At 53.0% G+C, this 26,265-nt stretch overlaps 1 protein-coding gene and 1 long non-coding RNA gene across 4 annotated transcripts in view; both read left to right on the top strand.

The window, feature by feature from the left end:
* The window catches only part of LOC103170211, a 34,696-nt gene extending 34,598 nt beyond the window's left edge, over positions 1 to 98 (top strand). Inside the window, exon 3 of the long non-coding RNA XR_486022.3 lies at positions 15 to 98. This is a non-coding gene — a long non-coding RNA (uncharacterized LOC103170211). The remainder of the gene's footprint in view (positions 1 to 14) is intronic.
* Positions 99 to 1,600: 1,502 nt separating this feature from the next.
* Positions 1,601 to 19,141, top strand: SIK1 (salt inducible kinase 1). Of its 3 annotated transcripts, XM_029046448.1 has the most exons (14): positions 1,601 to 1,939; positions 4,001 to 4,236; positions 4,824 to 4,940; positions 7,734 to 7,797; positions 8,165 to 8,326; positions 8,498 to 8,622; positions 8,751 to 8,874; positions 9,789 to 10,036; positions 10,874 to 11,023; positions 11,852 to 11,974; positions 12,337 to 12,559; positions 14,249 to 14,524; positions 15,114 to 15,351; positions 16,186 to 19,141. In XM_029046448.1, the coding sequence occupies exons 2-14, from the start codon at positions 4,084 to 4,086 to the stop codon at positions 16,586 to 16,588; spliced, it is 2,406 nt and encodes an 801-aa protein (XP_028902281.1). In that variant the 5' UTR covers positions 1,601 to 1,939; positions 4,001 to 4,083; the 3' UTR covers positions 16,589 to 19,141. The 3 variants fall into 3 exon arrangements, with proteins under 3 accessions (XP_028902281.1, XP_007665410.1, XP_028902283.1); XM_007667220.2 differs by lacking the exons at positions 1,601 to 1,939; positions 4,001 to 4,236 and adding an exon at positions 5,607 to 5,846 and having other exon boundaries at positions 4,853 to 4,940; XM_029046450.2 differs by lacking the exons at positions 1,601 to 1,939; positions 4,001 to 4,236; positions 4,824 to 4,940 and adding an exon at positions 6,474 to 6,926.
* Positions 19,142 to 26,265: the final 7,124 nt, after the last annotated feature.

Below are 26,265 nucleotides of genomic sequence, written 5' to 3'. Positions count from 1 at the left end.
TGCTTTAAATTCAGGGCAGATTTTCAATGCCACCCTCCTTCCTGTGCAGCATATCAGAAAGAACACGAGACGAGAGACAGCGGTAAAGATGACAAGGTAAAATATATATATATATATATATATATATATAAAACCTTTAATTCCCCAGTCGGAGCTGTGCATTTTCCCAGAGGTGAATCCTGGGGGTGGGAGGGGAGTGGAGGCTAGAAATAAAAGCACCGACTCCTAGGCCCCAAGCACTTGGACACCTGGAAGAGGAGAGGAGTCGAGGCTGCGGGGCCTGAGTGATTTAAAAGCAAAGAGGCCAAAAGCCCAGCCAGTTTCCCACCCCCTGCTAGCCAAAGGCCCCCCCGGGCGGTGTGAAGTCTGGTTACCCTGCCTGACTTTCATCCCGGGTGGGTGGCATCGTCAGCCGTCAGGCTGGCCGTTTCGGGACATGTTTAGAGGGTCCAAATAACAATAACGTTGGTATTTGCTAAGCGCTTACTATGTGCCAAGCACTGTTCTAAGCACTGGAGTAGATACAGGGTAATGAGGTCCCACGTGAGGCTCACAGTCTTCATCCCCATTTTAATAATAATAATAATCCTGGTATTTGTTAAGCCCTTACTATGTGCAGAGCACTGTTCTAAGCGCTGGGGTAGATACAGGGTAATGAGGTTGTCCCACGTGAAGCTCACAGTCTTCATCCCCATTTTACAGGTGAGAGAACTGAGGCCCAGAGAAGTGAAGTGACTTGCCCACAATCACCCAGCTGACAGGTGGCGGAGCCAGAATTCGAACCCCTGACCTCTGACTCCTAAGCCCGGGCTCTTTCCACTGAACCACGCTGCCTCGCCACAGGTCCCGAGGCCCGCTGCCTCTGCCGAAGGAGCTCATTGAAGTTGGGGGGAAGCTCCCCTCCGTCGGAGAGGCGAGCGCAGGGGAGGGGAGGTGGGAAAAATCCCAGGGACAAGGCTGCAGGCGGTCAAGGTTAGAAAAGCAACGTGGCTCGGTGTTAAGAGCCCGGGCTTGGGAGTCAGAGGTCAAGGGTTCGAATTCCGGCTCAGCCCCTTGTCAGCTGGGTGACCGTGGGCAAGTCACTTCACTGGGCCTCAGTTCCCTTATCTGGAAAACGGGGATGAAGACTGTGAGCCTCACGTGGGACAACCTGTATCTCCCCCAGCGCTTAGAACAGTGCTGTGCACGTAGTAAGCGCTTAACAAATACCAACATCATCGAGGGTTAACGCGGGGGGGGGGGGGGGGGCTGTCGCGCCCGCGGTCCCCAGCAGGGGGCGCGGCGGCGGAGGGCAGGGGAGCGGCGCGCGCCGCGGCCGCCGGCTCTCCCCTTACGTCACCGCCCAGCGGTCGCCCGGGCGACGGCCCCTTCCCCGCGCGCGTCAGAGCCGCCCGTCTCTTGGCAACGGCCCGATCTCCCGCGCTCCCTCAGCCTCGCGCTTGGCCGCGCGTCTCTCTGGCGTCAAAGCGACGTCAATGGGAATGTATCAATTTGGCGGCGGGCGGGAGGGGGGCGGGGCCTGGCGGGGGGTCGGGTTCGGCCCGCCCCTCCCCTCCCCGTCGCCCCTCCCCCCTCCCCCCGCTCGTCCATCCCCCCGCCCCGGCCGGGCTGCCGCCGCCTGCTCGCCTGCCCCTCGCTGCTCCAGAGCACACACAACACCTCCGGGCGGACATGCGGCAGCAGCACCAGCAGCAGGAGCAGCAGCAGGAGCAGCAGCTGCAGCAGCAAGGGCAGGAGCTGCAGGAGGTGCAGGAGCAGCAGCTGCAGCAGCAGGGGCAGCAGCTCCGCCAGCGGGGAGGGCGCGGGTAGCAGCTCCCTCCCACCGGTCCGCGCTTCCCCGGCCGACCCTCCTGCTCTCACACTCGCACCTTCTCTCTCACTCACACACCCCTTCTCTACCTCTCGGCCGGCCACCGGTCCCCGCCGGGCGTCTGAGCAGGTGAGTCGGCCGGGGGCAGGGGGGCGGGAAGCCCCCCGCCGCCGGGGTTTTGTCCCCATTTGCTGCCCAATTGCCCCTTCCAAGCGCTCGGTCCAGTGCTCTGCATTCATTCACTCGGCAGTGTTTCATTCAGGAGTGTTTATTGAGCGCTTACTGTGTGCTGAGCGCCTGGAATGGACAGTTGGGCAACAGATAGGGACCATCTCTGCCCAACGACGGGCTGCGCTTACTATGGGCTGAGCACTGGACTAAGCGCTTGGAATAGACAGTTCGGCAACTGAGACCATCCCTGCCCAATGACGGGCTGCGCTTACTATGTGGAGAGCACTGTACTAAGCGCTTGGAATGGGCAGTTCGGCCATAGATAGAAACCATCCCTGCCCGATGACGGGCTGCGCTTACTATGTGCAGAGCACTGTACTAAGCGCTTGGAATAGACAGTTCGGCCACAGAGACCATCCCTGACCAGTGAAGGGCTGCGCTTACTATGTGCAGAGCACTGTACTGAGGGCTCCCGGTAAATACGATGGAATGGATGAAAGGGGACTCCGAGGAGGAAGCATTGGTAGGAATAATAACGATGGTATTTGTTAAGCGCTTACCATGTGCCGAGCCCCGTTCTAAGCGCCGGGGTAGGTACAAGGTAGGCAGGTGGTCCCACGTGGGGGCTCAACAGTCTTTGTCCCCGTTTTACGGATGAGGTAACTGAGGCACAGAGAAGTGAATGGTAATAATGGTGATACTTGTTAAGCGCTTATTATGTGCCAAGCACCGTTCTAAGCGCCAGGGTAGGTATAGAATACTCAGGGGGTCCCACATGGGGCTCAGTTTTCATCCCCGTTTTACAAGTGAGGTAACTGAGGCACCGAGAAGTGAATAATTATTATAATCGTGTTACTTGTTAAGCGCTTATTATGTGCCAAGCACCGTTCTAAGCGCCAGGGTAGGTATAGAGTAGTCAGGGGGTCCCACATGGGGCTCAGTTTTCATACCCGTTTTACAGATGAGGGAACGGAGGGACAGAGAAGTGAAGCGGCTTGCCCCAGATTACACAGCAGACAAGTGGCGGAGGGGGGATTAGAACCCAGGCCCGCTGACTCCCAAGCCCGGGTTCTTGCCGCTAGGCCACGCTGCTTCTCTTGGCCCAGTGACAGGGGCACCACGACCCTCCAGCCTCCTCCTCCTCGTCCATCCCCCCCCACCCACCCGGAGGATCGGGGGTCGGGGGGGGGGGTGTCCCTGGCTGATCCTCCCCGTGCCCCTTCCCCCACCCCCCCCAGGGGCCGGCGGGACGCCGTGGAACAATAATAATGATGGTATTTGTTAAGCGTTTACGGTGTGCCTAGCACTGTTCTTAGCACTGAGGCAGATACAAGGTAATGAGGTTGTCCCACATGGGGCTCACGGTCCCAATCCCCATTTTACAAATGAGGGAACTAAGGCCCAGAGAAGTGAAGCGACTTGCCCAGGGCCCCCCAGCAGACGAGTGGCGGAGAGGGAATTAGAACCCACGTCCTCTGACTCCCAAGCCCGGACTCCTGCCACTAATAATAATAATAATGATGTTGGTATTTGTTAAGTGCTTACTTTGTGCCGGGGTAGATACAGGGTAATCGGGTTGTCCCACGTGGGGCTCACAGTCTTCATCCCCATTTTACAGATGAGGGAACTGAGGCACAGAGAAGTGAAGCGACTTGCCCACAGTCACACAGCTGACAAGTGGCAGAGCTGGGATTCAAACCCGGGGCGCTGCCCGGGCACTTAAACGGCGGCACCGGCCTCTGGTCCCCGGGGCGGGTGGAGGGGATGCCTGAGCCCTATCGGCCTCTGGTGAGCCAGTCCTGGGCAGGGCTGCACAGTGGTCAGCGCTCCCCCCCCCCCCCCCCCCCCCGACAGCCGGACTTCTGGGCTTAGCGGGCAGGGCCGGCTGCAAGAGGGCAACCTGGGCTGGAATGGAGAGAGCTGCGGGGGAGCGGGGGGAGCGGGGGGAGGAGGGGGTATCTCCCACAACGTGCCCCTGTTGTGCCTATTTGACACCTTCCTTTCTTTCCTCTCCCACAGGCAGAAGGAAATTTCATGAACCTCCTTTAAATCCAGCCGGTCCCGTCCTCCGCCCCCCCCTCCCCCCCATCCCAGTCAAAGCCATGGTGATCATGTCAGATTTTACCTCCGTCCCCATTTCGAGTCACATCCAGCAGAGGCCCCTTCGGGTCGGATTTTATGATATTGAAAGGACCTTGGGGAAAGGCAATTTCGCCGTGGTGAAGTTGGCCAGGCACAGAGTCACCAAAACCCAGGTAGGTGGGCTTGAAACTCTTGCAGAGGTTTTCGGGTGTCATCTATAAAGTACCCTCTCAAGCACTTAGTATACACTCAATAAATACAATTAATAATGATCAGATTCCTTCTGGTAGTGGGGGTGGGGGGCAACGGGGGGTACAGTTCCTCACCCCCCACAGGGAGGCTTAGGTATCTGCTTTTAAGTTGTGGTGAAATCTAGCTGGGGAGAGAATTGTCTGGTTGGAACATCTGGGACTGAAAGGCCGATTTTATAGGGCGGTCGAACTTGTTGCTTGTTTAGCGCGATGTCAGACCAGCCTTAGATGAGAAACTCTTCGGATGCATGATTTTAGTCACCCATACGCAAGGAAATCTTAGAACCCAGATAAGAGTTGGATTATTTAATGCCGAAACCATCCGAAGGTGACAGAAAAACCTGTGGTAACCATCAGATGGAGAGCAGGATTTTATTCTCCTTAGACTTTCTAGGGAACTATTCCAACATACACGTCATTTTTAATGAAATTAATCTGAATATGATATATTGAGTTTGCATTGAAAATTGACTCCGCGGAATGATTTTCTTGTTTTCTACAATCTGCAGGTTGCAATCAAAATTATAGACAAAACCCGGTTAGATTCAAGCAATTTGGAGAAAATTTATCGAGAGGTTCAGATAATGAAGCTTTTGAATCACCCTCACATTATCAAGCTCTATCAGGTAAGAGATCAGTTCTTACTGATTATGCGCATGGAATTGCAGCCTGTGGCTTGTGTTGCTGTTAATCTTTTAGGGCTTGGGATTCTTAATTCAAACACAGAAAGGGAGGGGAATCCTACCGTATTCAGAGGTATCGGAGATGGCCTTTTTTTTTTTATCAGGGGTCTGACTTGAAGTGGAAGCTGTTTGCCTACCCATTCAAAAGCTAAAAAATTCCTAGGGGGGGATTAAGTTGGATGGATCAGAATTTACCGAGGTTCCCTTCGGGTCTACAAGTGGAAGATTTCTGTGCCTTATCTTTTTAAAATCTTCAAAACTTATTTTAAAGCCAAATCCTTGGCTTCTAAACTATTCCTACTTTTAAAGTCTTTCTCCATTGCAGAGTGGCTGGATGGGCAATTGTTTTTAACCCCAGAAGCCTCAAATCTCTTCACAGACTGTTTAACATGTTGAGTAGCTAGCATCTTTTAGCCAGTGATTTTTGATCTCCAAAGCCAGTAGCTTTAAATCTTGAAAACAGCACGTTTGGGGAAACTAATTTTTCTAGGGAGGGCTTTGGAGAGTATGGAGCACTTCTTTCCTTATGCTCTTTCATCAGAAATGAACCACTGAGTTATTTTGGGGACAAGCTAAGAGCAATGAACTTTTTGTTTTACCCAATTTCAGAACACATCTTAAAGCCTGAGATATAGCCTGCTGACATAGTACCGTTAGCCTTTTAAACCGGAAGGAATAAAGGAAAAACAATGGGGTCTCATGGAAACAAGATATTTCACCTTTTAAAAAAAAAACAAAAAAACCAAGGACTCTCCAACATGCAGTCGTGGAAGCAAATGATGTGTTGTGCAAAAATCAGATCAAGGCTCCTTTGCACATTCCAACTATTCGAGCTAATTGGTATTAGGTGTAAGTTCCTCTTAATCGTCTTTCAGAGGGCCCATATGGTTTGGCGAAGTTGGCCCGGTCCAGAGCGTGTCCAGGTCAGGGACAGGGGGGTGGGGCCAGAAACCGGAGGAAGTTTGAAGTCCAGAATCCCCACAAAGATCATCAATGGTATTTATTGAGCGCTTATGTGTGCATAGTACTGTACTGGCACAACAGATATTTCTTCAAACAGTAGAAGCACATTTTTAATAGTATAAAACAAAGACAAACATACGAGAACCCACCCAGATAATGCCCTCCGGGGTCTCCACAGAGTTATTTTAACAGGATTTCTGTCCGATGGATGTCGCTCTCTTGGGATGGGCCGGGGGAATTATCCTGGGAGGAGGTCAGAATGGGGTCTCCCTCCCCCCTTTCCTTTGACTAATGAGGAGGGAGGAAATGCTATCTTAATTCTTCCCCTGTCCCTTAGTTACCTGCTGTCTGGGCGGTGGATCTTCCGGAGCCGTTCTTCGGCTGAATTTTCTTTTCCGTCTCTTGTTCCTGTGATTGATGGGCTACCTGCTCCGTGGAGACCGAGAAGCAGGGCTAGAATCAGATGACATAATGATGGGGGGTTTTGGGGGGCGGGCGGGGGCCCTTGGGTTTTTTTTTTGGTTATTGTTCTGGTTTCAACACCAGCATCTAGTTTTCATCCGTCTGGCATCTTTCCCAGAACATTTCAGAGACGCCTAAGTCTTTCCCTTCAGTATTTTTGAACTTAAAACATCTTTTTCCTCAGCTCATTATTGATTTTTTTTTAAATTTATCTTTCCGAGGCAGACGAAAGCTGGTTCCAAGTCTCCCTTTTCCTTTTAGTACTTACCTTTTTGTTAAAAAAGGTAGAAAAAAACAATGTCACCCCTACTCTAACCATACTATCTGTTTAGTCTTTTAACGCTTTTGTTTCTTTGTATATTTCCTGCCCCAGGAGCCAAAATACAGTTGTCTCTTTGCAGATTCTTTCTGGATGAACATCTTCTCTATTAATTTTTGAGACCTAAAGAAATCTGTTTTTATAAAAGAGAAAGTCTTGACCCTTCCCCCGTCCCCCTTGTTCTGGTAATTAATATTAATATGCATATATACATATTTCTGTGGAATGCTTTCTTTCAAAACCATCCAAGTCTTCCGTATTGGCTAATTTCATAACCAGTTTTAATGGCAGGAAGATGCCACCAACAGTTTTTCAAAAGCAAATCCAATCCCGGATCAATAAGTGAACTTTACATGCCTATTGACATTGGCTGTTTCGAGTGAGGCTTGTTGAGCAATTCACTTGCACAAACAGCAGAGCTCTTTGTTGCTGGCCTGACAGAGCTGTATTCTTGCAGCCTAATTTGCAAGTGGGGATGGGGGTATATGATATCTATTCTTTAGTCTGCTCTGGCTGCAAATATCAGCCTTGACAATCTACTCTTACCTTCTCAGCTTCTGACAGAAAGTCTTTGAGTTCCAATACCTGTACACGTAACTCTTCGACCGGTGTTTGACTACTGTCCAGATCAAATATATTTTTTGAAGATTTATGAAGCAGATGAAATCCAATTTAAAGTTTGGAGTCCCAGCCTATATCTCTACATAAGAGGGGAAAAAAAGAGTTTGAGTTTATATTGCAGGAGTTCATATTGCAGGAGGGGGGTGTTTCTTGGGCTTCCCACCTTCCGTAAAGCCCCCAGGGAACAAACCTCCTTTGTGATTCCTCCGCACTATAATTTAGAAATAAATGTGCTTTGCCTGTAGTTGTTCGAAGTCAGTGTACTTATGAGCTGGAGGATACTTGTGTATCTGCATGTTTCCTTCTTTGGGCATGCTTGGAGCAGGGGCATTGAAAATGAATTAAAATGCCTTCTGTTTTGCATTTTGTAGGTTATGGAGACAAAGGATATGCTTTACATTGTCACCGAGTTTGCAAAGAATGGGGAAATGTTTGGTAAGTTCTCCCTCCTCCTTAGACTGGGAGTCCCGTGTAGGTCAGGGACTGAGGTCCGATCGGATTATTTTAGCACAGTGCTTGGCACTTATTAACCCTTTTAACAGATGACCCAATCGGCAAGTCTATTATGAATAAGTTTCTTGTTGGTAGTGGTGAGATTGTGGGGGGTGGGGTGAGCAGGAGGAGAGGATTTGCAATAATTTTTATGATATATATTTATATAACATGTTTATATTTAAAAAGATACTAGAGCGCTAAGGAAATTGAACTTCATTCAGCTCAAATACCCCTACCATGACTAGGAGAGTCCTCAGAAGCGGGGAGAGATGGGAATCGGGCACTCACTGACCTTATCGCCCTGCAGATTACTTGACTTCCAACGGGCACCTGAGTGAAAACGAGGCCCGGAAGAAGTTCTGGCAGATCCTTTCCGCTGTGGACTACTGTCACAGCCATCACATAGTTCACAGGGATCTGAAGACCGAAAACCTCCTCTTGGATGCCAACATGAATATCAAGTTGGCAGGTAGGCAGAGTTAAAGGTTTGCCACTGAAAAAGCTTCCGGAGTGGGGAAACCCAGGCGGGGAGCCACTTGGGCAGGGGGTGCGGGGTCCCAGCATGACCACGGGGCTGGGCCAGTGAGGTCTTGTCACTCTCGCGAACGATCATCTCTCCTCCTTCCCCTCCTTCTGGCAGATTTTGGGTTCGGAAACTTTTACAAGTCCGGCGAGCCCCTGTCCACGTGGTGCGGGAGCCCGCCGTACGCGGCCCCCGAGGTCTTCGAGGGGAAGGAGTACGAGGGTCCCCTTCTCGACGTTTGGGTGAGTGCAGTTGATGGTGGCTGGGGCAGGCATCCCCTGTCGGGTTGCGGTGAGAGAGGGCGGCGGGCAGGGCGGTCTCTCGGGGTTTCGCTGACAAGACCGCCGCGTGGCATCCATTTCACTTACAGAGCCTCGGCGTGGTGCTCTACGTCCTGGTGTGTGGCTCTCTCCCCTTTGATGGGCCCAACCTGCCCACCCTGAGGCAGAGGGTGCTGGAGGGACGGTTTCGCATCCCCTTCTTCATGTCCCAAGGTGAGTACGTACGCCCCATCCCCCTCGGAGGGAGGGAGGGAGGAAGGGAGGGAAGGAGGGAGCGAGCGATTGAACAGTGTGAGGGCTCCGGGTCCCCTGCGGTGGCGGCATGTTTGGAAGGGGAAGGCGTGTTTGGGAGCGCCAGTCCCTAGCACTATGGGGTGTGTTCATGTTGACTAGAAACCAGCAGGGAGAAAGAAAAACATAAAAGTTGGGGTGGGGTTTTTTTTGTTCTGTTTTGGGGTTTTTTTGTTGTTGTTGGTGTCCTACCTAAAGGGTGCCAGGCACAAGCTTTGCCTCAAGCCCATGGCTCCCCCCCCCCAAAGCAAACTTTGCTCCGGCAAGGGAACTGACCCATCCGCTCAGAGCCCCGCCCACTAGCAAAAGAGTCCCTCCCTCACTAGTGTAGGCTGCCCTTTCTGACGTTCAAATCTCAGTAAAAAGTCATCCTGGGACCAGGGGGAGGGGGCTTGAAGTTCCAGGGCCGGCCTCCCCGAGAGAGGTTGCATTTGGCAAAGGGGCCCCCTCCCCCACCATCCAGAAGCTCAGGAAGGCATCGCCCTCCGATGTCCCCGGGGCTGATGGGAGTGGAGTAAACAAGGCTTACCCCTGCACCCGGATTAAAGGTGGAGCCCCATGCCTCAGGGGTGTTGGGCGGGGCGGGGTGGGCTGCGGAGGCCAGGTGTCCTCCCTCACCAAGCTGGGGTTTAGCAGGCTCCAGAGAGCAGCTGCCCTGCCCTTCTGGGCCTGGGTGGGGTTGGGCAGAGCCTTCCCCCCCCCCACTCCTTCGTGGGAAGAAGAGTTTTCCTTGGGGGAGGGAGGGCCTGTCTGCTCTTCCTCCACCATCATCGTGTCTAACATCAGCATGGGGTTGTATGTGCTCTCCTCCTCATCCCCCCGTCCCCACCCCCAAGACTGCGAATCGTTGATCCGCCGGATGCTGGTGGTGGACCCCGCCAAGCGCATCACCGTCGCCCAGATCAAGCAGCACAGGTGGATGCAGACGGGCCCAGCCCTGCAGCAGCCGCAGCACCAGCAGCCGCCGCCGCCGTCGCCCCTCTGCTTTGCCCTGCACGGCTACAACTCCAACCTGGGAGATTACGACGAACAGGTCCTGGGGATCATGCAGACGCTGGGCGTCGACAGGCAGAGGACGGTGGAGGTGAGCCCCCATCTCCGGCCCTCCCTAAACCCGATTGGTCGCCCGGTGGAGGATGACGCTCAGGCAGTTCTGGGTGAGCCTGCTTGGTCTAGAAGCCTGGAACCGGCCACCCGAGTGTGAATGACACCCTCGTAGCACTAGGCGAGGCTCCCTTTGCTGTAGTTTATTCCCTCTTCTGCCGGAGGTGCCAGCTTCTTCAGGGCAGGGATCGCATCTTCTAACTCTACTGGACTCTCCCAAGTGTTCAGTGCAGTACCCTGCAGCAAGTAGGCACTCGATAAATGCCACTCATGGATTGACCCGCGACTCATTGACGGGTAATGTCGTTTGCTTGAATTAAAAAAAGAATGCCCCCGACCGTCTGAAAGCACCACTGGCTCTCAGGCTCCACGGGGCTCAGAAGTCAGCCCTGATCAGCCGGGCCTTGTAAGGACCAGTTGGAAAGATCCTCTAGACTGTAAACCCTTTGGGCGGGGATTGTCTCTACTGACTCTCGAGAAGCAGCATGGCCTAGTGGACAGAGCTCAGGCCTGGGAGTCAGACGGCCTGGGTTTTAAAACCGGCTCCTCCACTTGCCTGCTGAGTGACCCTGGGCGAGTCACATCGCTTCTCAGTGCCTCGGTCGCCTCATCTGTAAAATGGGGGTTAAGACTCTGTGGAACAAATGCCATTCAAAATAAACTCTCCCAAGCGCTTAGTACAGTCCTCTGCACACAGTAAGCCCTCAATAAACACCATTAATTCATTGATCCAGCCGTAACGGGTCCCGTCATCTCTGCGTTTTCCCCCCGTGCACCGGTGGAGCCGTCCCTGAGACACCTGTGCTCTCTCCTCCAGTCGTTGCAAAACAGCAGCTACAACCACTTCGCTGCCATCTATTACCTGCTGCTGGAGCGACTCAAGGAGCACCGGAGCAGCCAGCTGCCCGGCCGGCCCGGAACCACCAGGCGGCACAGGCCGAGGAGCTCCGAGCTCAGCAGCTTCGAGGTGAGGGGTCGGGGGCGTCTTCTCGAGCCCACTGGCCGTTCTGTCCCTTGTTCCGGTTCTTGGCGATTCGCCCACAGGCGCTGCTTTCCCTAGCAGACGAACCTCGCCTGGCCAGTCCCAACTAGAGAGAGTCCATTAGGCGGCCCCAGGCCAGACACTTCGTCTTAGCTTCGTCAGCTCGCTCTGTTGGCCGTCTCCTCGGCATTCCACCGGGATTTGGGGTGAAAAGAATCTTCCTCATGTCCCCAAACCCTTCCCGGGGATTGTCTGGTATTTGCAGAGCGCCCACTTGGTGCCAGGCACTGGACTAAGCGCTCGGAGACATCAGACCCTGAGTTGCCACCCAGATCAGCAAAGACCTGAATCCTCAGCGGGCATCTCTGTCTAGAAAATCTTGGTTCCTGCCAGGGTCCCTTTGGCCGATAAGGAAAGGGGAGGGCAGAGGATAGGTCACTGAGAAGCAGCATGGACCGGCGAACGGAGCCCAGGCAGGGGAATCGGAGGACCTGGGTTCTAATCCCGGCTCCGCCACTTGTCTCCTGGGTGATCTTGGGCAAGTCACTTCACTTTTCTGGCCCTCCGTTACCTCGTCTGAAAAAAGGGGGTCCAATTCCTGCTCTCTCCCACCCCACTTAGACCGTGAGCCTCCTGTGGGACAGGAACTTGATAATCTCATATCCACCCCAGTGCTTAGTACGGGGATTGGCACGTAGTAAGCACGTAACAAATACCACATGTAAGGGGCAGGCGGGGTGGGGGAGGAGGCGGCCGGACCCCCATCGGACCTGAGTCCTTCCTTCCTGATGGTGTTTGTCATCCTTCCCCTAGATCCCCCCTGAAGCCCTCAGCAGCGAGTCCCTCAGATCCACGCTACTCTACCAGCCACCTCAGCCCTTGACGCAGTCTGTCTTGCAAGCGGAAATGGACTGCGACTTGAACAACCCACTCCAGGTGAGCATCCTCGACTGCTGCCGTCTCGGCCGATTGTGGGGTTTATCAGACGTCCTCCGTGTGCCGGGCACTGGGCCGAGCGCCCCCTGTCATGTTAAATAATGAAAATGTTCACAGTTGAAGTATTGGTTCGGCGCTTATTACGTGCCAAGCACTTTACCGAGCGCTGGGGTAGATAGAAGCAGCTGGCTTTTTCTTGACCTGGCACTGGTGCAGTGAGCGCTTAACAAATAACATTATCATCATCACTCGGCAGAGGGAAGTCTGCGGAGTGGGGTGGGGTCGGGAGGACGGGACACTGGCCCTAGGCATCCCGGCGGGACCTCGGATCAGGGACTGACCGGCCTCTCTCACCCTTTCAGCCTCTGTTCTTCCCCGTGGACCCCAACTTGAACGGGCTGCTGCGGAATCGCCCCATCTCCCCCAACAGCCTGCTGGAGACCACCATCAGCGAGGAGGTCAGGCAGGAGAAGGACCTGGAGGAGGAGATCCGAGCCCAGAACCCCTTCCACCTCCCCGGCAACACCAGTAGGAGACACACCCTGGCCGAAGTCACGACGCATTTCTACCAGAGCGGCCCCCCCTGTGAGTCCAGGCAGCAGCTCGGGTGGGCGGACGTGGGGGACCGGCGCCTTCCTGCCTCCCAAGCGGGAGGCTGGCAGAGTTAGGGCCATCCGATTCTGCCCAGGAGCAGCTCATGATGCTGCTGGTCATTAAGCTCACACTGGGGCCTTGGACGCTGCACCAAGCCCCAGTGGGTGCCCAGACACTGCCAAACGCTGGGCCGGATACAGAATCCTCACGGAGCTCACAGGCTAGCCGGGAGGGAGATCAATGATTGAATCCCCATTTTACAGAGGAGGGACTGAGGCTCCGGGAAGCTAAGTGACTTCCCTGGGGTCAAACAGCCAGGCAAAGGGGGGATGAGAACCCATCGCCTCCGACATCTGGGGCCACACTTTCTACCAGGCCACACTGCCCCCCAAACTCATAGTGGAGCAAGTCATTACAGTGCTCAATTTCACTCTTAGCCCACAAATTCATTTTCTGATTGGGGCGATAGTCTCCGCTATTAATTTTTTTTATTAGGTTCATAGTTTGATTCTCTGTAAAAATATATTTTTTTTAACTATCAGAGTAACGGTCCACGTAGATCACAATAAGGCACGTAGGTCATGATAAGCAGCAGAAGTCATGTAGGGAGGCAGTGTGGTCTAGTGGTTAGAGCACAGGTGTCGGAGTCAGACTACCTGAGCTCCAGGCCCAGATCGGCCACCGTCTTGCTGGGTGACCTTGGGCAAGTCACTTAACCTCCCTGGGCCTCCGTTTGGAGCCCAGTGCGGAACCGAAATCCTCAGCTGTGATTATTTTTATTTTGTATCTATCCCGGCTTATTGCATGCTCAACAAAGCCATCTGATTACTATTGCCGTCCCCCAGAAGAAGCCTTGGGGTTTTGGTGAGGTCAGGCAGGCCGGCCGTGAATTCACAACAAGTGCTTGAGATAACATTCCGACCCCGGGAGGGGCCAGGCTCAGCACGTCACAGGCGCCCGTCTCGATTCTTTCTTCCCGGTGGGTGGACGGATGCCTGCACCGGCAGTTCCGGGTGCCGCTCTCCTCGGCTCCCCGGTGGAGGCCTCTGGGCAGAGAAGCTCACCTCCTCAAAGTTCCCTCCTCGGCTTTGACCTCTGCCTGTCCAGCAGGTGACATTGAGGCTCCCTAATCTTGGCCTAGTGGGATAGCGATAATAATCGTGGTATTGGTGAGGCTCTTACCAGGGGCCAAGCACTATGCTAGGTGCTGGGGTTAGTACAAGATAATCAGGTCAGGCACAGTCCCTGGCCCACGTGGGACTCCCAGTCTAATGTGGAGGGAGGGAGGGAGAAGGATTTTATCCCCATTTTACAGATGAGAAACTTGCGGCCCAGAGACGTTAGGGATCAGGGAAAACTTTGTTTGGGCAGTCAGTGGACCATATCCTTTTGTCCCTCATGATCTGCCCTTTTCTCCCCCAGAAAAAAACAAGAAACCCTCCCCAGAGCAGCCACAGCAGTTGGTAACTTCAAAGCTGTGTTCAGCACCATATAAAGTCTCCCTCCCACTGATAATCTACTGACTGGCAGCTTCCAACTCTTGCCCTGGATGTAGTATTCCTCTCCCTTAACCATCCCAAGACCCAAGGTTTTGGTGATTGCCACTGGGGACTCATTCGGGCACCTCCCCCTCTTCTTCCTTTCATCCTTTCTTTCCGTCTCCCTCCCCGTCCCTGGCAGGCATCGTGGTTTCCTGTTCCGCCAGCCCCACTGAAGGAACCAGCTCGGACAGCTGCCTTCCCTCCTCGTCCACCGAAGGCTCCGGAGCCCTCGGCGGCCGCCTCGCCGACCAGGTCCTGATGGGCAACGCCGCCACGGTCAGGATGGCCTCCCCGTTCCTGACCGCCCGGTCCACCGCGCCTGTCCTGCGGGCCCAGGGGTGCCTGGGAGGAGCGGCCCTGCTGCCCATCAGCTTCCAGGAAGGAAGAAGGGCCTCAGATACCTCGCTCACTCAAGGTATAGCCTCTTGGTGCCCCGGACCGCCACTGGGTTCTGCTCTGGGACACACCAGGAGGTGGGCAGGGAGCTGAAGGCCCCCTGAAGCCCCTTGGGTGGAGGATGAGGTCCTTGTGGGTGGTTCAGGCAAGTCTGTTGTGGGGGGGGGGGCGATCGCCCCCCTTGAGGTTCTTTGAGCTGCGTTCTGCAGTCTGCTCTGGGAAATGTCTGTTTGACCTGGGTGCCGAGGGGAGAAGAGCCTCCCCGCTCCCTCCTTCCATTCCCGCCGGCGCCTCTTCCCTGACTTCCATCCCCATCTCCCTCTCTTTCCCATGGGGCCCATCTAAATGCGCTCGATCAGCCAGCAGCTTGGCCCTGCCCCTGCCCAGCCTGCCAGAGTCACGGGGATGATGGCCTCTCCCCCGACACAGGGCGGAGCGAGCGAGTCAGCCGTGGTCCTGGTTTGACGGTCCGAAGGTCCCTCCACCGCGGGGAGCCCGTCCTCGGCGCCCAGTTTGTCCCCCGGCCCGTGTCCGCGAGCTGCCCTCCGAAATACCGAGGTGGCCCCTGTGTTCACGGGGCGCCTCCCCTCGATTTTCCATGTCCCCAGGCCTGAAGGCATTTCGGCAGCAGCTCCGGAAGAACGCCCGGACCAAGGGGCTCCTGGGGCTGAACAAGATCAAGGGCCTGGCTCGCCAGGTGTGCCAGCCTGCCCCTGCCCGCCCCCCGAGGAGCATCCCGCCCGCTTTCCACCACTCCCAGCAGACCCCCGGCGGGTATGGCAGCAGCAGTGGCGGCTGCAGCCGGGAAGGCAGGAGCTTGCTAGAGGAGATCCTGCACCAGCAGAGGTAAGGAGGCTGCCTCGGGAGTTGATGCTGGGTGAGATCACAGCCGTGGGTCTCGATCTGTTGAGCACTTACTCTGTGCCAAACATTGGCCCAAGTGCTGGAGTGGATATGACGTCTAATCTCCGTCCCCAGCCCACGCACGCACGTATGCCTGCTGTGTGACACCCTGGGGAAGTCACTTCACTTTACTGTCCCTGTTTCCTCATCAATCAATCAATGGTATTTATTGAGGGCTTCTTATGTGCAGAGCACTGTACTAAGCGCTTGGAAGAGTACAGTATCACAGAGTTGGCAGACCCAATCCCTGCCTGGGGCGAGCTTACCCTCTAGAGGGAGATTCGATACTTTTCTCTCGCCCTTAGACCACGAGCCCTGGCTGGAACAGGGAGTGTGTCTGACTCGTATCTACCCCAACATTTAGTGCGGTGCTGGGAACGTAGCAAGGATGGAACAAATCGTATCATCGCCGTAACGATAAAAGCAGGGAGCAGAGAAGTGGTGTGATGCTCTGGGGCTTGGGTGGATGGAGAATAGAGCAAATCCCGGCGGAAGCCCGAAACAAGAGCGGAGCATTAGGATGTCAGGATTGGTGGGCACTTAGATTTCGGAGAGAGCGAATGAGGAAACTGTCTCGGGAGGCTGAGTCTCTCCCAATCCGGGCAAACCCCCAGTTCCCCGAGGCCCATCTCGAAAGATGGGCGAAACCCAGCGAGAGGGGAATCGTGACCGCACGCTGCAGTGCGGACCCCGCGGCACGTTCAGGAGGCCCTCGGGTGAAGGGCGGTAAGTGACTTCTTCCTTTCTCTCTCTTTTCCTTCTCCCTCCTCGGTATAGGTTGCTCCAGTGGCAGCACAAGCCGCAGGCCCCGGCGGGCATCCCCCCGGGTCCCCAGCCGCCGCCCCCAACTCCGGGCGGCCCCTGGGCCCCCGGCTCCCTCCTCCTGTCGGAGCTACAGCGGGAGAACTCGCTGGAGCTCGCCCTCCGCCCCGCCCAGCCACCCCTCCCGCCCCCCTTCGGGACCGGCGTCTCCCCGGCCTCGTCCGCGGCCCAGCTGCTGGACGCCCACCTGGACCTCCGCGCCGATGCCCCCCCCTCCGTCACCCCCTCCTTCCCCGCGCGAGCCAGCATCGCCCTGCGGCCCCCTGGGGGATATGGACCGGCCGTGTTGTCGCAGGGGGACTGTGAGATGGAGGACCTCACTCCCGCCCCGCTGGGAAAGTTCGTCTTGGTCCAGTGAAGACTCCGCTCCTCCAGCTCACTCTCTCTCTCCCTCTCTCTCTCTCTCTCTGTCTCTCTCCCCGAGGGACTTCCGTCATTCCACCTCCTGGAATGACCGACTCTCCAAAGCAATAATTTTGAAGTAGGTGGAGAGAATGTCTGGTGGTTGAGAAAGCCGATACCTTTATCCAAGCGAAAACAAGCAATATGTGTGTATTTGGCTTTTTTTTTTTTGATTGGGGGGATTTTTTTTTTTTCCAGGGAAGTGCTTTGGTTTTCCTTTCTTGCACTGAACAAGTATGAATAGGGACTGGACTCATTGGAAAGAAAAAATATAATATTGATGGAATTTAGGGGGGGTGGTCACGGGGCAAGCAGGGGTGGCAGGGTGGGGAGGGGATAAATTGAGAGAGAATTTTTTGGGTACTGTATGTGTCTGGCCAACCCAGCCCCCGTTGATATGCAAGATTTTTCCTGGCTGTCAGCAGCGGTGACATAGCGGGGGAAGGCTATAACAAAAAGGGACCACAGCCTCCTGGATGACATTATTCGTTCTGGGTTTGTGAAGATTACCTCTTAAAAACCAGTGGCGTGCAACATTATGCATTGAGAGACACAAAAAAAAAAAAAATGGGAGCATTGCCATTTGTGTGTGAGTGTGTGTGCGCACGCGTGCACGCAGTGCCTGGATGCAAGGTTTATATTGAGCTCTTTTGTTTTCTAAAGTTATGAACAGTTCCCCACCCCCAGAAAACATTCATGCTTTAAATGAAAACTGTGAACTTTCTGATTGATGGCCCTCCGAATCAGACCGATGCCAGAAACCTTGTCTCTGAAAACCAGGATCCAATGTTTCCCTCATCTTTTCGAGAAGAGTCTTTATCCGCTCTGCTCCGGGAAGGGCTCAGAAGGCCCCGATGTGGTCTTGGCAGGCAGGAGATGGGGAGTTGGAAATGCCAACTCTAGCTGGTGGCCCCCCGAGATTCCTTCCAGAGATGTCCCCCTAACCCCTCCCCCATGGAGGGTGTCCTTTTAATGCTGCACATTTTGTTTCTGCTGCTAATTCCATTTTTATGCATTTCATTATCAGGGTCCAAACCGAACAACCGACTCTGGGGGGAAACGTGCAATATCCCATAGTTTAAGCTGACAAGCAAGGGGGGAGGGGCTCAGGCTGATTTCTCTCAGAACAAAAAAAAATTGATCTTAACCACAGTTAGACGGCACAACCTTAAGGTGTGTGGATAGCTTTTTTTCCCCCCTTAGATTAGCGAAACGAGGTTTTGGTTAGGTCAGTGTTTTTTAAGATTTTTTAAAATAATGTATATGTATATAAATAGGAGACGGACAAATAGACACTACTTATTTTTTATACTTTATACTACGCTTTTATTGTGTTTCCGGTTTGAGTTTTCCTCCCTTATATGGAAGACCATGTCAGCCTCCCATGGAATTTTGCATTTCTATTGAGGAGGGGGATTCTTAGACCTCCAGCCTTTCCTTCCTTCCCTCCGCACTCTCGGAGCAGAGGAAAGGAGGGGCTTTTAACTCGAGGCGGCGGCCAAAAATTTGGCTCAGAGTTACCTTGAATTCAAAAAGGACCGCTTCTCTAATCTCAATCCGTTCAAGGATCCCTTTCCGTATCGTGACCCGGGGTGCTTTCCGGTCCCTTTGGCTTTTTGCAGCCCTCAGTATTCAATGAAAGAAATGATGACGAGCAGGTATTTAATTAAACCCCAAAAACCAAAGGTGGACCAGGTTAATTGGAGGTAGGGAGAGGTGCTGGATGTGGGGGGGAGATGGGGATTGATGTTGTGGCATTTCCTCAGAGACCTCTCTTTAATCGGCGTTCGTTCGCTCCCGGATTGTTCTCGGAGCTGACCGACACGACCGCTCCCACGCTCCGTTGCTCAACGGCTCCAGCGGGAGGGGAAGCAACTAAAGCCGAGTTCTTTGCCGATTGACCACCACCTCCCTGTCTCCCATGCCCCAACGCAGCGGAGAAAGCACCAAAGTCTCGTGCTAAGTTGTGAATCTGAAGCCTCTGGAGTGGGAGAGGCTGGATTCCCACACAACAGCACCTTTGCCTTCATTTTTATAGAGGTAGCACAGCCACCTGAAAACACAGAACTAAGTCCCCCCTCCACCTTCGAAAAAAAAAATCTGTCCAAATGCCATGGATCAAAGGCCACAGAAACAGTCATTAGTTTCCTGTTCTAAGCAATGACGAGCACTTTACTTTCATAGCATTTTTTTTTCCTTTTCTCATTGCTGTAGAACCTCTTTGAAATTGTTTGTAGAGCAGAAAGAGGTCTTTTTTATGTGTGTGGATGTGTGTGTTTTGTAGATTTCTCAACAGTGCTGTTCTGCAGACTGCAATGCAATACGATATTTAAAGACACTACGTGATCTGATTAAGATGTATATAGTTTGTTTTGGGGGGTTGTGTTTGTTTGTTTTTTACCGGGACTGAATCAACTGTTTTATTTCTTATGTTCAATGAGAAATGTATGCCAAAATGATTAGTTGATGTGTTTTTATTTAATATTTAAATAAACATCTTTGGAAAAAAGTTGATTTTCCTTCCTTGGGGTGGATTTAGGGGGAGATTGCCAGGACTATTTATGAGTGAATTCCTTAAATGTCGGTTTTTAAACGGGATGCCCCCAGACAAGGCTTGGAGGTGCATTTGCAGAGAACGCTATAGATCTAAACGCACTGCATGATCGGTGTCCGTCAAAGACATGCTATCTTTAAGCAATAGAATGCCCATACTGAGTAGCAGGAAGATAATGGCCGATAGGACCGGTCATGGGATGAGGAGTCTAGGCTCACTATGGGCAGGGACTGGCGTCCACCAGCTCTGTTATATTGGATTCAGCGCTCTGCACACGGTAAATGCTCAATAAATACCACTGACTTAGTGATCGATTGACTAAAGAGAATCAGCATGGATTGGGGGCGGGGAGAGGGGGGAACTTTCCATACCTGCTTAAGCTCTTCCTGATGGCCTTTCTCCCCATCCCACCTGCCAAGCGTAGCTCATTTGTTCAAAATGAAAGCGACACCAGTCTCCAACTGGATCTCCAGCAAGATGGTGAACCTCCAAGCTCCGTCCTCCCTCTTGTTCGCATTTGGTCTCCCCACTTGGAAAACTTAAAAAAATGCCTTTTGAAATCCGTAACATAGGCTCCGGTTCATAGGAGCCTGGATGGCTTTTGGCAGAAGGCATCCCCCTAGTCAATCTTTTCTCATTCGTTCTACAGCAATGAAAGGACAAGGCAATGGCCACCGTCAGAGAAAGAGCCCAGGACGGGGAGTCGAGAGACCTGGATTCTATTCTGGGGCCAATCACTTGCCTGCTGTGGGACCGTGGGTAAGTCACTTGACCTCTCTGAGCCTGTTTCCTCATCTGTGAAATGGGGATTCGATACCTGTTCTCTCTCCCCTTACCAAGGAGCCCTCTGCGGAACAGGGACTATGTCTGACCCGATTATCTCACATCTGCCCCAGCGCTTAGTATGGTGCTTGGCACACAAGTAAGTGCTTAACCAGTAGCGCAGATGCTATTATTAGAAGCAGTGATGGCACTGTACTAGGCTCTCGGGAAGTACAGAGTAAGGGTGTATTCTGAGAAGTAGTGCGTAGTGGATAGAGCACAGGCTTGGGAGTAAGGAGGAACTGAGTTCTAAGCCCGACTCGGTCACTTGTCTGCTGTGTGACTTTGGGTAAGTAGATTAACTTCTGTGCCTCAATTATCTCATCTGGAAAATGAGGATTACGACTTTGAGCCCCATGTGGGACATGGGCTGTGTCCAACCTGATTAGTGTGTATCTGTCTCTGCACATAGTATAGGCCCTGGCCCACAGTAAGTGCTGAACAAAGACCATTGGAAAAATGACACATTCCCCGTCCATAAGGAATTTATGATCTGTTGATTGTGGTGCAAAAAGTTTCAAGCCAAAGTTCTGGATTCCACTGTGGGACTGGGGAAACCACCTTCTAGCCCGCTACCCTCAACACCTGTTCAGGGAGGTCGTTGATCCGGGCAGAACTTCAGTGCCCCATGGCTTAGGGGAGGCCTAAGTAGTGGTTCTCTATCACTCCCGAGGGTTCAATCCAGGAGGCAGAATTGTTCCCTGTGGTCAGAGTCGATTGGGCGAGACGGGAGGTACCGTTTCGACCGGCTGTGTGTCAGAGCTGATGGTTCACCTCACAGACCCCTCGCAGAAACTATGAGGTGAGGTGGTGGCCAGCCCCTCCCCAGGAACGCCAAGAAACCCGACGGCTCAGGCTTTCAAATTAAAGTTCACTCCCTCTGCCCCGGCCTAACTGACGGCAGCCTTGGAAACAGGGCCAGGGTTCAACCTGAGCCCGCTCCTGTCCCTCTGGCGTCGACTGCCAGGAGAGACTGGATTGTGCTCTGCACAAAGTAAGCACTCAATAAATATGATTGAATTAATGAATAGATGGATTGCAAGGACCCCAGGAAAAGCAGGAACCCAGTACCGTCATGGGAAACCCCCGTGATCGGGAGCGCCAAGATGCCTCCGGAGCCTGACTCGGGTTTGGAGATGCCTGCTTTCTGGCTTGCCCCTCTTCCCATTTAGGCCCTGGGTTTTCTCCAGAAACGGCTACACACGATTCGTGTGCTCTTTTCCGAGAAGTGATGCAGAGGGTGGAAGTGACATTTCGACTGCAGCTACTCATGATGAAAGAGGCTTTCCAAGGGCCCCTGGGTGGAGCAGGAACTTACGGTTTGACTTCCTGGCCCTGAACTTGAAGAGTGGAGGGGTAGGGCAATGTCTTTCCCAATTGACAGTTCCACAGTATTTGCCCAATGTCTCCCTCTGAACAATTGCCCAACTTGCATCTCCTTTCAGATTCTCTCGGGGTGGCCAACAGCCGTCATGAGTGGCCACACCGGAATCTCTTTACCCAAGGTCTTTACATCACTGCTTTGCTTCTACAGCACCTCGCTCCTGTAGATCTGGGAGTCTGCATTTCTAGATACCCTGCCTCTGACCGCACATCTTGGGGATGAGCTGCCCTTCGAGGTTCCTTAGGTTTTGGTATTATCAATCTCTTCCATTTGCAGCCCCAATTTAAGCAGGTTCTGCCATGGTCAGAAAAATGAACAGAACTGATAAGATTTCCCTGTCCTGAGTCGCCTCCACAAAGGACAGATAGGATTCAAACACCATTGCTAGAAAATGAGTGGTCACTGGATTCCGCAGTTTTCTCCAACATGGACGCCTTTACTTCACGCCTCAGTTTCGTTAGAGGGTCTAACCTAGTGGTTCAGAAATAAGACTCTAATTCACATGTTCCCTGCATATGGCCTGTCTGGCTGAGATTCAGTGGAAGATCGCTCGGCTTAGTAATGGCGTAACCTTGTGAGAAACAGTGCGACCTAGTGGAAAGAGCACAGGTAGAGGAATCGGTGACCCCGATTTTAATCCCAGCTCCGCCACTTGCCTGCCATGTGACCTTGGGGCTTTTCTGTGCCTCAGTTTCCTTCTCTGCAAAATGGAGGTTCAAAACCTGTTCTCCCTCCCACTTAGACTGACTCTTAAATGGGACAGAGAATGGATCTGATCTGATTGTGTTGCATCTACCCCAGGGCTTGGCACAAGGTACACGCTCAACACATACCACAAATGTTATTATGGTGTCCTGCTGATAGAAGAGGTTATCCTAGGATGTGCTAAGTTAAAGTGTGAATTACCCTGAGGGAATCTTATAGGGTGAAGAGAGTGTTTTTGAGGAAGTGGTCCCCAGGATTGAGATTATGGGGAAGGTGTCTTGGAAAAAGTGTAAACTCAGGTTCTTTGACTGCCCTGTGGATGGGTGGCTCAAAGCTGGGCAAAATTCCTGGCCGGTGAGTAGCTTAGAGCCAAGGCAAAATGACTGCCATGAGGGGGACAGTTTGTGGGGGAGAGAGGGACTTTGGGTACAGTGACTCTTGATGGTTTGGGGTGGCAGAGGCGGGAGTCAGGAAGTGAGAATTTGTGTTTGAGGAAAGTCGAGTATCTGATTTACAGGTCAGAGGTAAGGCTGTTGGGCTTCTCTGCTGCTGGGGACCTTGATTAATGAACCTGCCCCATGTGGATTGGTTGGTTGAAGCATGGAAGGAGTTAAGGAGTAGGCCAAGGAAAGGTAAAAAGAAGAACCAGTCAGTCAGACAATCATATTTATTGAATGCTTACTGCGTGAAGAGCACTGTACTAAGCACTTGGGAGAGTACAATAGAACAATGTAACAGACACATCCCCTGCCCACAATGAGCTTACAGTCTAGAGGGGGAGAAGCAGCATGGCCTAGTGGAAAGACCACAGGCCTGGGAGTCAGAGGACATGGGTTATAATCCCGGCCCTTCCAGTCGATTGCTATGTGACCTTGGGTAAGTCATTTTACTTCTCTAGGCCTCAGTTCCCTTTACTGTAAAATAGGGATTAAATACCTGCATTCCCACCTAGTGAGCCCCAAGTGAGAGAGGGACTGTGTCCAACCTGATTAACTTCTTTCTACGTCAGCACTCGGAACAGTGCTTGACCCGTAGTAAGTGCCATAAAAATAGTAATAAACGGAAGGGGGATAAATCCAACCAGCCAACTGTCTCAAAGGGGCCACCGTTAAGGGGGAGGCCAGGTCCAGGAGGGTTAAAGTCTTGACTTAGTGGATAGAGCACAGGAACTGGGAGTCAGAAGGACCTGGGTTCTAATCCCAACTCTGCCACAGGTCTGCTGTGTGATCTGGGACAAGTCACTTCACTTCTCTGTGCCTTAGTTACCTCATCTGCAAAATGGGGATTAAGCATGTGAGCCCCATGTGGAACAGGGACTGTGTCCAACCTGATTATCTTGTCTCTACCCCAGCACTCAGAACAGTGTTTGACATATAAGTAAGCACTTAGCAAGTACCATAATTATTAGCAATTATTATTAGTGATGATGATGATCATTTAGGGAAAGTACAGTTACCTCCCCACAGCATTTAGGTACATAGCCATAATTTATTTTTATCTCTGCCTCCCCACTCACACACAAGTGCTATGTGTCAAACACTGTTCTGAATGCTCGGGTAAGGTAAAAGAAGAAGCAGCAGCGTGGCTCAGTGGAAAGAACCTGGGCTTGGGAGTCAGAGGCCATGGGTTCGAATCCTGGCTCTGCCACTTGTCAGTTGTGTGACTGTGGGCAAGTGACTTCCCTTCTCTTTGCCTCAGTTACCTCATCGGTAAAATGGGGATTAAGACTGTGAGCCTCACGTGGGACAACCTGATTAACCAGTATCAGGGTAGGGAGGGAAATAGGGTAGGGAGATGAGGTTAGTCAGGGTAGGCTTCCTGGAAGAGATCTGGTTTTTGTAGGGGTTTATAGTGGAAAGAGCTTAGAACAGTGCTCTGCACATAGTAAGCGCTTAACAAATACCAACATTATTATTAAAAGTTAATTAGGTCAGAAACAGTTACTGTGCCATGTGAGGCTCACAGTCTAAATAGGAGGGAGAACAGGTATCCCCCTTTTTCAAGTAGAGGAAACTGAGGCACATAGAAGTGAAGTGACTTGCCTAAGGTCACCTGGCAAGCAACTGGCCGATCCAGGTCCTTCTGACTCCCAGGTCTGTGCTCTTACCATTGATTGATTGATTGATTGGAGTTGATAGATGCAATCCCTGTATATGTCACTCCTGGCCTAAAGCAGTTTACAGTCTACAGGGAGGGGCTTACAGGCTACAGGAACATAGAAAGCACTTAACAAACACTACAATTATCATTATTATTATTATTGCTATGGGGGTGGGGTGAATACTTAAGTGCTTAGCAGATGAGCAAATGGGCAAAGTGACACATTAGGGAGGGAAATAGGGTAGGGAGATGGGTTAGTCAGGGTAGGCTTCCTGGAAGAGATCTGGTTTTTGTAGGGGTTTATAGTGGAAAGAGCTGTGGTCTGCCGAATATGAAGGGGGAGGAAGCCCAGGCAGGAGGGAGGACTGGGGCAAGGGGTCGACGGTGAGAGAGATGAGAACAAGGTACCACGAGGAGGTGTCTTGAGCTTCGCTGGGCCCACCCTGCTGCCCCAAGGTGAGCAGCTGGAGGCTGAGAAGAGCCCCCCGGGAGCTCAGGCCCCAGAGCCAGGGAGACCACGAGCAGCAGCGGCCTGGCTCTGGGACCCAAGCCGGCCACCAGTCTGATGGAGGAGGGAACCGGACTCTGGCCCTTATGGTCCCTGGCGGCCTGCCCCGCCCCCGGCCCTGCCCTCAGTGCTCCGGGCAGGCTGTGTCTAGAGGATTCCGGGCGAGTGCGTTTCAGAAATTTAATGGGCGAGTTCCCTCGCGGTATGGTGTGTAATTAATTTCCCTGAAATAGTCATGACAGACCCAATAATCTCCCTCTGCCTGAGTCACACAGCGATTATCACCTCTCCTTGGCATCTCCTGCTGGGAGAGCGTAATTCCTCACAGTCCTGCCGCCCATCGTTTGGCATTCAGAGCACTGGGCAGACTTCCTCCGGGAGTGGGAGTGAGATCTGGGGGGAAGGGACTGAGGGAGAGAACAATGGAGAGGGAAGGGAAGGAGAGAGAAAGAGGGAAGGGAAGAAGAGAGATGAAGGGAAGGAGGGAGGAAGGAAAGCAGGAGAAGGGAAAAGAGAAGGAGGGAGAGGAAAGGGGGAGGCAAAGGGAGAGAAGGGAAGGAAGAAGGGAAAAGAGGGAGGGAGGGAAGGAATGAGGGAAGGGACAGGGAAGGAGGGAAGCCCACCCCCAGCTCCTGCTCCATCTTTTTCCTGCTTTGATCCTGGGCCCACGGGGTGAGCAGCAAGCAGCTCTAAGAGGCGAGACCACAACACTGCCCTGCCCCAACCCCCCGCCACGGCACACTGCCGCTCCAGAGTCACTGGGGAAAGGGGATGTCAGCTCCATGTGAGGAGGAAGGGTCTGAGCTGCTCACTGGGTAACAAGGAGCCAGTGGCCCAGAAACCCGAGAGATAAAGGTTTAGTTTCTGGTTTAGGTCCAGGCCCCCGGCATAACCACAACAGATGGAAAGGCAAGTGCCCTGAAAGAAGCCATTTGGAACACAAACCCGAACTACAAAGAGATCTCTCCTCCAGCTCCGCTCTGTAGGATGTGGGAATTATAAACAAAACCAAAGAGAAATCAGAAAGCGGGGGACAGGGATAGAATCGGGGCAGGGGTCCCACTGCACCCAGGGTCTGCGGCAGCAGCTGGAAGAGCTCAGGGCTTTGGACCTGCTGCTTCCAGCCCAAGACCATTGTTTCCTGCCTCTGGGGTCCCCGGGCCCCTCTGAAGCTCTTGGGGAGCTGGGGCTGAGGGGCTCAGGTAGGGGGGCAAACCCACTATCGCTTCCTTCTCTGGCTTGCCCAGAGGTTCATTTGGCCTAGTGAAAAGAACACAGGACGAGGCGTTGGGAGGCCTGGATTCTGATCCCGGCTCCACCACTTGCCTGCTGGGGGACCTTGGCCAAGCCACTGAACTTCTCTAGGCTACAGTTTCCTCATCCGTAAAATGGGGATTCAATACCTGTTCTCCCGCCTACTTAGACCACGACCCCCGAATAGGACAGGTAATATGCCCGATCTGATGGTCTTGAGTCTATCTCAGTGCTCAGCACAGTTCTTGGCACCTAGTAAGTGCCTAACATTACTATTATTGACTTCCCCCTCATCAGCCTTCCCAG

This window comes from Ornithorhynchus anatinus, chromosome 18, assembly GCF_004115215.2.
Source record: "Ornithorhynchus anatinus isolate Pmale09 chromosome 18, mOrnAna1.pri.v4, whole genome shotgun sequence".
NCBI classification, from domain to species: Eukaryota; Metazoa; Chordata; class Mammalia; order Monotremata; family Ornithorhynchidae; genus Ornithorhynchus; species Ornithorhynchus anatinus.
The sequence above is the reverse complement of the archived record's forward strand: the minus strand, read 5'-3'. Positions and strand labels throughout refer to the sequence as shown.

Coding starts and splice junctions, on each gene's coding strand:
- SIK1 (XM_029046448.1), top strand. CDS start 4,084: ATGGTGATCATGTCAGATTTTACCTCCGTCCCCATTTCGAGTCACATC. Junction 8,327..8,497: donor CATGAATATCAAGTTGGCAG/GTAGGCAGAGTT, acceptor TCCTTCTGGCAG/ATTTTGGGTTCGGAAACTTT. Junction 14,525..15,113: donor AGATACCTCGCTCACTCAAG/GTATAGCCTCTT, acceptor CCATGTCCCCAG/GCCTGAAGGCATTTCGGCAG.